The following is a 13,613-nucleotide window of genomic DNA, read 5'->3' as shown; positions in this document are numbered from 1 at the left end:
TCACTCACAATTTCTTCAATGCTCAGAGTCAGACTTTCAGTAAACTGCACAGATCTGGAATGACACACACTCATGCATGCATATCAGTTCAACCAAAGTGCACTTTTCCTACATTAACACTAAAACACTCCCACCCAAAAGAAAAAAAATATATACAGTACAGTCCAAAAGTTTGGAACCACTAAGATTTTTAATGTTTTTAAAAGAAGTTTTTAAAAGAAGCTCACCAAGGCTACATTTATTATATTATTATATTACATTTATTATTATATTAATACAGTAAAAACAGTAATATTGTGAAATATTACTACAATTTAAAATAACTGTGTACTATTTAAATATATTTGACAAAGTAATTTATTCCTGTGATGCAAAGCTGAATTTTCAGCATCGTTACTCCAGTCTTCAGTGTCACATGATCTTCAGAAATCATTCTAATCTGCTGCTCAAGAAACATTTATGATTATTTTCAATGTTGAAAACAGTTGTGTACTTTTTTTTTTTTCCAGGATTCCTTGATGAATAGAAAGTTCAAAAGAACAGCATTTATCTGAAATACAAAGCTTCTGTAGCATTATACACTACCGTTCAAAAGTTTGGGGTCAGTAAGAATTTTTATTTTAATTTTTTTGAAAAGAAATTAAAGAAATGAATACTTTTATTCAGCAAGGATGCATTAAATCAATCAAAAGTGGCAGTAAAGACATTTATAATGTTACAAAAGATTAGATTTCAGATAAACACTGTTCTTTTGAACTTTCTATTCATCAAATAATCCTGAAAAAAAATATTGTACACAAATATTTTGTACAATTGTACACATTAAATGTTTCTTGAGCAGCAGATCAGCATATTAGAATGATTTCTGAAGGATCATGTGACACTGAAGACTGGAGTAATGATGCTGAAAATTCAGCTTTGATCACAGGAATAAATTACTTTGTGAAATATATTCAAATAGTACACAGTTATTTTAAATTGTAATAATATTTCACAATATTACTGTTTTTACTGTATTTTTAATTAAATAAATGTAGCCTTGGTGAGCAGACGAAACTTCTTTTAAAAACATTAAAAATCTTAGTGGTTCCAAACTTTTGGACTGTACTGATATATAAAAAAAATAGCTATTGGCCACAATGCAATCTAATCCACACCCCACAAGTAAAAATAAAAATAAAAAACTTGGATAATGTTTTACAGGGTTAGTTCACCCAAAAATTTAAATTATCCCATAATTAATCACACTCAAGCCGAGTGTATATGACTTTCTTCTTTCAGTCAAACACAATCTGAGTTATATTAAAAAAATATTCTGGCTCTTCCAAGCTTTATAATGGGAGTGAATAGATTTTGCATACGTGAGTCAATTAAAGCTGAAGAGCGAACTATGACCTGATGCATGATGTATTGATGAACGCAGAAGCACAGAGGATAGACCAAAACAAAACACCGGCCATTCAAAAAGAAAAAAAAAAAGAATTTTTAAAGAGAAATGTCAGAGGACATTTCGGATTTGTTTGAACCGTGAGAGGCGTCTACTCGCGTCTACTTTATAAAGTTATAAATATGGAAATTGTTCTTACAAAAACACATCGCTTCAGAAAGCCTTTATTAACCCCCTGGAGCCGTATGGATTACTTTTAAGATTTTTGGGCTTCAATATCTCGGTTACTATTCACTCCCATTATAAAGCTTGCAAGAGCCATAATTAAGGCTGCACAACGATTAATCGCAATTAATCGTTTGCAAAATAAAAGTCTGTGTTACGTAATATGTGTGTGTGTTCTGTGTATAATAATTATGTACATATAAATACATGCAGATACATGTATATATTTAAGAAAAAATATATACTTTTATATAAAATATTTATATTTATATGTAATAAATAAATATATTTATATATATTTTATATACATGTATATATTTCTTAAATATTTATATATACATAATTATTATACACAGAACACACACACATATTACGTAAACACAGACTTTTATTTTGCAAACGATTAATCGCGATGCAGCCCTAGCCATAATATATTTTAATATAACTTCAATTTTGTTTAACTGAAAGAAGAAAGTCCTCTACACCTAGGATGGCTTGAGGGTGAGTAAATTATGGGATGATTTTCATTTTTTGGTGATCTAACACTTCTTTATAACATCTGCATATTGAAAACCATCCTGTTCTTTCCTCACATTGTCTTGTACACTTGTAACATTTGAGCTCACAACCCTGGAAGTTAATTTTATGTTTCTAGACTGCAGAACAGAGAAAAGCACAGAGTGGTATGGAGCCCTGCACTACTTATTAATTTGTTCCCTCGTTTTAGTAAATCATGGCCACATTGAACTTATTCGTTCCCTTGTTTTGATTTAACTAAAACAAGTGAACAAATTATTACAATATAGCCACGATTTAGTAAAGCAAGAGAATGAATTATAGCGTATGTGCTGACTTATTAATAAGTTGTGGGAACAAACTTAACCCCCCCCCCGCATGTCATGTGCGGGGCTCCGCAGTATTGCAGTTTGGACTACAGAAAAAAAAAAAATCAACCTGAAAAACCTTCAGACAATATTCATGAACTAAATGAGAACACGTTACAAACAACTGCTAGTGTGTGTCACTATTAAAGACTCCACATGTCATGCAATCACAGACAAGCTGACAGAAAAGCACAATGATACCAGGAACACTATACCTATCATAACTGGAAAAGCCTTTAAATAATGTTTGTTAAATTATGACTTCAAAATCACTATTACTCACTATTGTTGTATAGACAAATCTATTCAAATAGCTGATACAATTGACTTTAACATGTTTGTTGAAAGCATTTCAGCTTTAACAAGAAGCCAACGAGAGCCTTTCTGAACTAACATTAAATGGTGTGCTACACAATTTGCGTTACTGTGTATTAGACAGTAAAGAAACACAGCTGTGGGTTTTGAGTATTACAATAACAGCATTTTTCATCCATGTGTTAGGGCAGTCCAGCTTAAGGAAGATACAGAGTATTCCTGAATCTTCACAAATGTGTGCTTTGAAAGAATGAGTTGTGTGATATATTACATCACACATTTAAACACTCAAGAAGTCCACTTGACATGCCCTTAATGAGTTTTCAGACACACAATTAATATTATACTTTGGAATTCAAGTTTGAAATTCTAAAACAACAGTAAATGGTTCAATAAACATCTTCAGAGATGTTTTGACAAACATTTTGGATGAGACACAGATTGTGGCTTTTGTGTTAGACATGGAGTCTCAATCCAGTCAACCCTGAATAAGCAAAAAAAAAAGTCACTTAGAATGATCTACGGCACAAGGCTACCCGCTCTGTTGTGTTTGTGCTCTCTCAGCAAACGCGAATGGATTTCCATCTTCGGTTAAATGTGGTTGAACAGCTTTCATGGTCGTGTCGAACATAAATGTTAACCACGGCACAGTGCATGCAGGCCAGTGTATTTCGCAAGTAGTTTATAAATATGTGCATAATTACTGGAAATACCAACATACCATCACTAAAACTAACAACGGAAGAAAACAGGCCACATAAACTGCAAATGTTGGAATTGTAGTCATTGAAAGAGCATGTAAACCTAGTCTCTAAAGTGATCTGTTGTTTAGAAGGCAGTGTAAACTAAAGCAGAGCATCAAGGCCACTGCAAAAAATAATTAAATAATCAAAATGTCAAAGTATGGAAGCATAAGTATTAAATATCTGGCAACCAGCTATCACACTGCAAATATAATCATCTTATTATGGTGTGATCATTTAGTAAAAAAGTAGGAAGCAGGCACTAAAACTTTTCTCCTTGTTACACCCAAGATAATTGCAGGTGTGCCTATATTCACAACAATTTTGATCTTAGTGACACAAGTAAATATTAAAGGTAGCACAATAGATTAATACACACAACATGAGCTTAAAAGCAGTCACATGATTGTAAGGTAATTTACACTTTTTGTGTGGAGATGTGTGTGCAGCCTTACTGCACAGTTTGGTATAAGTAACCTCTCTTATAGGCACTCAGTGGATAAAACGTAGCAACCACAAACTTGCCATCAAATGTTCGGCCTGTCAGCAGTCTTTGGGCTTCTTTGGAGTCTCCAGCATTCGCATACTCCACAAACACCTGCCAAGACAAGATGAATTATGAGTCTTTAAAACTGGACTTCAAAGTATCTAGCACACTACACTGCTGTTGTTGTACTCGAGATCGGTCTCAAGACCATTTTTTGAGGGTCTTGGTCTTGTCTCGGTGCATTGTGTGATTTATTTGCTAACATCATTACAGTAATAGGATATAAATCCTCCTGCTTCAAATTAACTTATTTCTAAATTGATTGTGCCAGGTCAGAAATCAACAGAGGATTGTGTCAAAAATGGCTAGTGAATACAAATGTCCACAAAATTCAACATATGATTGCAAAAAAAACTTGTATAAACTGTTGTTTTTAATATTATAACACAAAATTTAATTAAGCAATGTCACAAGAGCTGTTTTCACGAATATGAGCACAATTGCAAACGTGATTTTGATTTTATACAAACGTTCAATAAACAAAGAGTTAATGTTAAGTGACTAAAATAGTTCCAAATAAATCCGTAACAGAACTGTCGTGCACTTCTGAGGAACACACAAAAGTTTTGTTACTTAAAAGGATTAGTTCACTTTAAAATGAAAATTTCATGATAATTTACTCACCCTCATGTCAGCCAGGATGTTCATGTCTTTCTTTCCTCAGTCGAAAAGAAATTAAGGTTTTTGATGAAAACATTCCTGTATTTTTCTTCATATAGTGGACTTCAATGGACTCCAAATGGCTGAAGGACAAAATTGCAGTTTCATTGCAGCTTCAAAGTGTTCTACACGATCCCAGGCAAGGGTCTTATCTAGTGAAACAATCGGCCATTTTCTAAAGAAAAAATAAATAAAATAAATGTATTACTGCCCTCCACAGGTCAAAGTTTGAACTAATTGTTATATACTTGCACTAGAATATTGTATATGACTATTTAGTTCAAACTTTGACCTGTGGAGGGCAGTAATTCATTTAGCAGCGTCTACACTGCCGGAATTCAAATAGAGAAGAAGAAGCGAGCTAGTTCAAGATGGTCGTTTATGGTTAAAAGTATTTTATTTTTTTTAGAAAATGACCGACCGTTTCTCTAGATAAGACCCTTATTCCTCATCTGGGATCGTGTAGATCCCTTTGAAGCTGCAATGAAAGTGTAATTTTGAGTCCATTGAAGTCCACTTTAAGGAGAATAATCCTAGAATGTTTTCATCAAAATCCTTAATTTCTTTTCGACTGAACAAAGAAAGACATAAACATCTTGGATGACATGAGGGTGAGTAAATTATAAGGAAATTTTAATTTGAAAGTGAACTAATCCTTTAATGAATCAGCAGCTTTGAACGAATCGGCTGATTCCGTCACTCACTCATTTATTGTGATTTACCGCCATCTACAGGTGGTTTTAGTTTCATAAGTAATAGTATTTTTTATTTTTCCATCATATATTTATTTACAAAATTGTATTTTTTTTAAACATTAATCTCAACATTATTTAGGCAGTAATTGACATCGGCTTAGGAAAATTGACATCTTCACCCTTTATTAAAATATTATTAAAAATACGTCAAAGATTTTGTAATCATATTGCGTAGTTTTGCTTGGAGTCAATTGATTTATTTGTGATAATGCAATGAAACAAACCACATTGTGTGGACATAATCTTTGGACAGGCTGTCATACAAAGAAATTATGCAAAACAAGAGAATCAACGTTAATAACTCATTGTGTTAACCAAGTTTAATGTTTTTTATATATCTATATATATATATATATATATATATATATATATATATATATATATATATACATATATAATTTCTATATATATATATATATATGTTTTGCATATTTAAAATACATCAAATTCATATTTTGTTGGTTTAATCGAACTTGTTGGGTTATTAAAAACAAATACTTCGTCTGGACATCACTTTTGGCCACTACTGTATATACAGAGTGACCAGTGTCATGTTCTTTACAATGAATTTATAAGATAAAAAATATCTAGAATAATTTATATTCACTTTTAATCCATGTTTTTCCTCACCTGTCCCTTTCCAGGATTCTCTTTTGGGATCAATAATGATACAACCGTGCCATACTTCTGACATTCTTCTTTCATGTCCTCTACTATATCTAAGAAAGCCAAGAAATAAATGTGATTGAGATCTGCTAAATAAAGAAGATATATTTGCTATAAAGAAAATGTAGAGACAAAGACTCACCTTCATACTCATCCTCATTATACAGGTGACTGTCATCTATTACGTTTAGTAGTCTCAGGACAGATGTAGGCAGAAGAACCAAATCTTCAATATGAGGTGCTGAAACCCAAAGCAGTCTCTCACACAAACACCAGGATATGTAGACAATGTTTTTATATGCTGAGTGATACAAACCGAAGGGAATGCTGAAGAAAGGGTTGATTAGTGCTGCCTCAGCTGTGCTTCTAAGTTTCGGGTCATTGTGAAGCATACTGGGAATGTAAAGACACATATACTTACTTTAGTCATGCTTAAAGAAAACTACTACACTGCTTAGTTTACTTCCTACCTTTTGATCAGATCCCTCAAATGATAGACAGGGATAGCCGGGTTAACCAAAGCATTGCTTGAAAAGATATGGTCTACTATTGCAGAACTGTTATCCTGTAAAGACACAGCACAATCCTATCTTAGCAAGAACAACAGGTCAAATAACCTGAAGCATAGTATATGCAGAGACATTTTTTGAAAGCAAATTGTTATTAAAATAAATAACACTCAAAGTCATATTCAAGGTAGAGTACAGCTTCACAACTGCTCAGGTATCTGCTGACCTTCCATTCCTGAGACTTCACCGTTTCTTTTAGTTTGATTCCTGAGAACATCTCCAGAAGAATGATGCCCAGACTCCACATGTCCACAGCAGTTGTGCAGCCAGAGTCGCTCTCCAGACCTGCCTGGGCCAGTGAGTTCTGCAGCTCGGCTTCAGGTGCCCGATATCCATCTGTCTGGATGTACTTCACATCCTGTAAGAAACAGACAAGAGGGCTATATCTAATAATAAGGCACACTGATACTAAACTACCATTCAAAAGTTTGGAGTCAGTAAAATGTATATCTTTTTTAAAGAAATTAATGCTTTTATTCAGCAATGAAGCATTAAATTGAACATTTCTATTTTTTTTTTTTTAAATACTGTTCTTATGAATTTTATATTAAAAGTAGGGTTATAAAGTGTTTTTGAACACTTTTTGTTTTACTGGTTGAAACTCTCTTCACATCCTTCTAGAAATCAATAACAGAAGTGGTCTAAATATTAAAAAAAAAAAAAAAAAAAAAGTACATATCTCTTCTGTGAAAGTCTCAGGACCAAAAAATGTTGGTCTAATCATTGCATTTGGTCAAATGCAACGATAGGATGTCCTAACTGCTTGTCAACCTGTATTTCCATACCTCCGTGCACACCGTGCTCGCACGGACATCACACGTCATCAAGCGTGTTCCATGAGGCTATGCAGTTTTGGACAGACAGCTCTGCTTGGAGTTAATTTAACGCCATCTTGTGATGGTTTGCATACTCTGCTCTGGCTTTGTGCACGTTCATGTGTTTTGGAGGAGGCGTGGCTTTGGAGTGCGCCCTCTCTGAAATTGCCTACCCTACTTTTAATCATATAATCCAAAATTTATCAGTTACCAAAAAAATATGTATGTATATCAGGCAGCACGACTCTTGAGCATCAAATCAGAATATTATAATATGTGGAGGATCATGTGACTAGAGAAATGGCTGCTGAAAATTCAGCTTTGACTTAACAGGAATTGCCTTTTTAAACATATCAAAACATATATAAATTCAAGTTTGAAATTTTAAAACAGTATTTGTTAAATAAACATCTCCAGAGAAGGTTTCGACAAACATTTTGGATGAGACAGATTGTGACTTTTGTGTTAGTAATAATAAATAGTTATTAGGGGCCAAGCACCGAAGGTGCTTAGGCACCTATTGTTATTGTTGGCGTTCCGTACGCTTATTATTCTTCTTCTTCTTCTTCCGCTCTTGAAGTCTATGGCAGCCCATAGAACCGCTGGCGGGAAAGTTGTGAAATTTGGCACACAGTCAGAGGACAGTCTGACCTTTGTCCATAGCAAATTTGGAGTCTCTAACTCAATCCCTCTAGCGCCACCAGCTGTCCAAAGTTGCACTTATGTTTATGTTAATAACTTTTGAACCATAAGGGCTAGAAACACAATTCTTTTTTCCTCTTATTCCTTGGCTCAAGACGAATCGAACGCACCATATGACGTCATTTTCCGTCATGAAAATTTTTCCGCCATTTTGAATTTTCTGAAAAACTTACTTTTTCGAACTCCTCCTAGGCCGTTACTCCGATTTTCATGAAAATTGAATCAGATCATCTTCAGACCATGCTGACAAAAAGTTATGGAATTCAAGTTGATTCCTCAAACCGTTTTCGAAAAACTAACGAACGAATTGTACGTAGTGCTTGCGAAAACAGAAGTAAGGCTGTATCTCCGCAACGCTTTATCGTATTCAGACCAAACTTGGTACATGTCATCACAAGCATGACCTGAGGTACCATGCAGTGTTTCGGCGCAGCGCCACCTACTGGTGCGGAGATATGAAAAATGGGTATTTTTGCTTATAACTTCTGATGGGTTTGTCCAAAAATCATAAATTTGGTCTCGTTGGATTCGGGGAATCATGCCGAGTCGAATGATATCCAATTTTCCCAATTCGGCCATTTTGGCCGTCGGCCATTTTGAATTTTGTGATAAAATGCTGTATTTTACGAACGCATTAACGTATCTTTACAAAACTTGGTATGGGTCATCAGCACAATGCCCTGAAGGAGACTGAGAAGTTTCGGCACAGCGCCATCTTGTGGTCAAAAGTTAAAACAAAATGTTACAAAAATGCTAATAACCTTTGACTGTATTCACCTATTGTAATGTCACTGGTCACAGTGGATTCCTTGGGTCATGCTGAGAACATAGATATCAAATTTTCCATAGTCAGCTGAACGTCCTGTCCGCCATATTGTTTTTCTTTAAAAACCTACTTTTTCGAACTCCTCCTAGACCGTTGCTCCGATTGTCACCAAAATTGAACCGTATCATCGTCAGACCATGCTGACAAAAAGTTATGGATTTCAAGTCGATACGTCAAATCGTTTTCATATACTGGAGCAACGAATTTGAGTCATGATGCAAAACCCACTCCTGAAGCTGTATCTCTGCACTGCTTTATCATATTTAGACCAAACTTGGTACATGTCATCACAAGCATGACCTGAGGCATCATGCAGTGTTTCGGCGCAGTGCCACCTACTGGAGTGGAGATATGAAAAATGGCTATTTTTGCTTTTAACTTCTAATGGGTTTGACAAAAATTCATAAATTTGGTCTCTTTAGATTCGAGGCATCATGCCGAGTCGAATGATATCCAATTTTCTCATATGGGCCATTTTGTTCTTCGGCCATTTTGAAATTTGTGCTAAAATGCTGTATTTTGTGAATGCATTTGTGTATCGTTACGAAACTCGGTATGGGTCATCAGGACAATGCCCTGAAAGTGCTTGAGAAGTTTCAGACCAGCACCACCTTGTGGCCAAAAGTTATAACAAAATGTACAAAAATGTTAATAACTTTTGACTGCATTCACCAATTGAAATGAAACTGGTCTCAGTAGATTATTTGGGTCATGCTGAGAACATAGATATCAAATTTGCCATAGTCAGCTAAACTTCCTTTCCCCCATATTGTTTTTCTTTAAAAACCTACTTTTTCGAACTCCTCCTAGACCGTTGCTCCGATTTTCACCAAAATTGAACCGTGTCATCTTCAGACGATGCCGACAAAAAGTTATGGATTTCAAGTCGATATGTCAAACCGTTTTTGTATAAATCTTCAGTGCTTTGACATATTGACACCGAACTTTGCAAGTGTCATTGTCACCTCACTCTGACCATACCACAACAATTTGGACACAGCGCCACCTATTGGTCGAAAGTGATGAAGCAGTAAATCCTCATTTTTGATCATTTTTCAGCTCTTTCACATAAAATGATCTTAATAGGTCTTTAATTGTTCACTGCTGCAGTTAGCCTGATGCTCCCAGTCGTGTTGGCTTGCTTCTTGTGCCGTTTTTGTGCTTGGCCCCGTAATTGCTGCTTGCAGCTATATTTTTAAATTGTAATAATATTTCACAATATTACTGTTTTACTGTACTTTTGATCAAATAATTGCAGCCTTAGTGAGTATGAGACTTCTTTCAGAAACTTCAACAAATCCTACCGACCCAAACCTTTGAATGTTAATGTTTGTTTGTGCATGTGAATGAATTCTGACAACAAATGATGAGTTGTGTCATGCAAACTATTTCAACTTCTCACCTGGTGTCCCTCTTTAAAGCTAAGGCCGAAGTCAATGAGCTTAAAGCACTCGTCATCAGCGCTCCAGAGAATGTTGCGGGGCTTGAGGTCAGCATGTACATAGCCTTCTCTGTGCAGGAAGCTAAGGGCCTCCAAAACATCACGGGCACAGTGCTGAATCAACCACATGGAGTGTCCCTGATTACTCGCTCTGACCAGCAATTCTGACACACTCACGTCCAAAAGCTCCAACAACAGGCAATGAGCGTCCACACCGAATGGGTTGTGATTGGTGAACATTCCATAAAGTGTCACTAGGGACACAACGGAGAAAATCACAATGTTAACGTTAGAATGCTGGAAAATAACAGTTTTTGGATCTCCAGGGGTCATGATCACTACGGTAAATTTTGTGGCAATTTTACACATTCAAGTTTTAAATGTTGGTGTTCTTATAAGATATATATATATATACCAAGGACATTAAACTTTGAGATTTATAGCTGTAATCTTTAGATGCAGATTATAGCTCTGTCTAAAAAAAAAAAAAAAAAAAATGAAAACCTCACTTTGAAGATTTCCCATAATTTATATTATATATATATATATATATATATATATATATATATATATAGTACAGTCCAAAAGTTTGGGACCACTAAGATTTTTAATGTTTTTAAAAGAAGTTTCGTCTGCTCACCAAGGCTACATTTATTTAATTAAAAATACAGTAAAAAACAGTAATATTGTGAAATATTATTACAATTTAAAATAACTGTGTAGTATTTAAATATATTTGACAAAGTAATTTATTCCTGTGATGCAAAGCTGAATTTTCAGCATCGTTACTCCAGTCTTCAGTGTCACATGATCCTTCAGAAATCATTCTAATATGCTGATTTGCTGCTCAATAAACATTTATGATTATTTTCAATGTTGAAAACAGTTGTGTACTTTTTTTTTCAGGATTCCTTGATGAATAGAAAGTTCAAAAGAACAGCATTTATCTGAAATACAAAGCTTCTGTAGCATTATACACTACCGTTCAAAAGTTTGGGGTGAGTAAGAATTTTTTTTTTTTTTTGAAAAGAAATTAAAGAAATGAATACTTTTATTCAGCAAGGATGCATTAAATCAATCAAAAGTGGCAGTAAAGACATTTATAATGTTACAAAAGATTAAATTTCATACAAACACTGTTCTTTTGAACTTTCTATTCATCAAATAATCCTGAAAAAAAATATTGTACACATTAAATGTTTCTTGAGCAGCAGATCAACATATTAGAATGATTTCTGAAGGATCATGTGACACTGAAGACTGGAGTAATGATGCTGAAAATTCAGCTTTGCCATCACAGGAATAAATTACTTTGTGAAATATATTTAAATAGTACACAGTTATTTTAAATTGTAATAATATTTCACAATATTACTGTTTTTACTGTATTTTTAATTAAATAAATGTAGCCTTGGTGAGCAGACGAAACTTCTTTTAAAAACATTAAAAATCTTAGTGGTTCCAAACTTTTGGACTGGACTGTACTGTATATATATATATATATATATATATATAAAATGAACATCAGTGATCATGATGAATCCAGTCAATACTACAATTTGCATTAAAAAAATAATAATAATAACTCTGTCATGGTGTAGAAAGGACCCAAAATAATGTTACTTCACACTTTTTTGAAAGTTTTTACTTTTGTGTAATGGAGAGCAGTAGTCATGCAGTAGTTTACTACAAAGAAGTCAAAAAGTATGTAATTATGTATTGTTTTAATGGCAAATCAGTGGTTCTCAACCTTTTTGACATCAGTTCTCCGTTTGTCCAAGACAGTATTCAACGGCCTTTATATGTAAACTGATATGTACTGTACCTTTGGCTCTGGTACTGCTGTTGTAATAAAAAGAAATGATAAAAGCGAAGTAATAAAAACAAAAAAATATGATGTCAGTTTTATGTTGTACATCTCTATTTTTGTGTTTTTAAATTGGGATTACGTTAATATGTTAACAATAACGTTAATAATAATAATGTTAATTGTAATAATAGCTAATTGTAAATCATTTTAAGACTTATTAGGGCAGCCGGAAGGTTGACAACCACTGGTTTAAATTGTTTCTTAGCTTATTCTGATCCCTGTATGTGGTTACCGATATTTTTATGTCCCTGAATCTTCTCCAGCACAGAGCTTTCCTTGATGTACCCGTAATCTCCACCCTGCGCGTCCGCCTGAAACTCCTTCACTGCGGAACTCGCCCTGCCGGAGCTCACCCGGTACACCGAGGCAGAGACGCCCTGACCCAAACGAGCCTGCACGTTCCAGATCTTTCCGTAAATCTCAAATAACACCGGGCTCGTCTTCTGCTCCACGGCCCCTGGGCTCACTGTCATCGCTGGTGTGCTGACATTTGGACTGGACATTTTTGCATTAGAGCCAGAACTGCTAGCCATGAGTAATATCAATGATAATCTGAGTTAAATACGATCAGATTCATAATAGGTAGTGTTTGCTTCATTAGTTGCCCTTTGCAGAAACTTTTTTCCTAAAATGATCTTTGCATAGTGCTTGTCTGCAAGCCAAAGTTTACGGCTAACTACCATCTGATGACGAACAAGGACTTAAATGGCATATTTTAACGCAAACGCACAAATTGGTGCAATCTGCCGCACCATAGTCGGATCTTAAAGATCCGAAAAGCCGAGGTGGCGCCTCAAAGATTCAGTGGATCCATGAAACCCAGTCTTGGACCGAGTTGAGAAATTCTTGCACCTGTTTTAGTGTTTTGGTGGCCATGATACCGGAAATGACGACATTGTTATTCAAAGTCGCGTTTTCTATGTAGGTTTTTAATCGTTAAATTCTACATTTAAAATTTAGAGTATTTAAATCCCTATAATATATTGCTTTTTGTAAAGGGCTTGCCTCTTCAATACAGTCTATTAAATAATGAAGGATTTGATCAATGTCAGTATTATTAATGCAATATTTTTTTCTTTGGGTCCTTTTTCTCTCTACATGTTTTTATTATATCTTTCGGAATTGTATTATAGTATTGTTGCTATGGATGTTAAAATTAATAAATTCGATAAAATATTAAGGTATTAACTATAATTTATTATGGTTAA

General features: G+C 34.5%; 1 protein-coding gene across 2 annotated transcripts; it reads right to left on the bottom strand.

The window, feature by feature from the left end:
* Positions 1-2,039: 2,039 nt before the first annotated feature.
* Positions 2,040-13,265, bottom strand: uhmk1 (U2AF homology motif (UHM) kinase 1). Of its 2 annotated transcripts, XM_067373957.1 has the most exons (8): positions 12,638-13,265; positions 10,497-10,789; positions 6,918-7,109; positions 6,653-6,747; positions 6,499-6,575; positions 6,325-6,423; positions 6,147-6,235; positions 2,040-4,152 (listed from the first exon to the last, which is right to left on the bottom strand). In XM_067373957.1, exons 1-8 carry the CDS (start codon positions 12,936-12,938, stop codon positions 4,006-4,008), a joined length of 1,293 nt encoding a protein of 430 aa, XP_067230058.1. In that variant the 5' UTR covers positions 12,939-13,265; the 3' UTR covers positions 2,040-4,005. The 2 variants fall into 2 exon arrangements, with proteins under 2 accessions (XP_067230058.1, XP_067230057.1); XM_067373956.1 differs by having other exon boundaries at positions 6,325-6,575.
* Between the last annotated feature and the right edge of the window lie 348 nt (positions 13,266-13,613).

This window comes from Chanodichthys erythropterus, chromosome 21 (assembly GCF_024489055.1).
Source record: "Chanodichthys erythropterus isolate Z2021 chromosome 21, ASM2448905v1, whole genome shotgun sequence".
NCBI classification, from domain to species: Eukaryota; Metazoa; Chordata; class Actinopteri; order Cypriniformes; family Xenocyprididae; genus Chanodichthys; species Chanodichthys erythropterus.
Note: the sequence above shows the minus strand (reverse complement) of the source record. Positions and strands in the feature narration are given on the sequence as shown.

Bases quoted from the DNA above. Each gene is read 5' to 3' on its own strand.
- uhmk1 (XM_067373956.1), bottom strand. From the start codon at position 12,938: ATGGCTAGCAGTTCTGGCTCTAATGCAAAAATGTCCAGTCCAAATGTC. The intron at 6,576-6,652 runs GTAGGAAGTAAA...TTACATTCCCAG, and splicing joins TTGAGGGATCTGATCAAAAG to TATGCTTCACAATGACCCGA. The intron at 4,153-6,146 runs GTGAGGAAAAAC...TTGTCTTGGCAG, and splicing joins AGAATCCTGGAAAGGGACAG to GTGTTTGTGGAGTATGCGAA.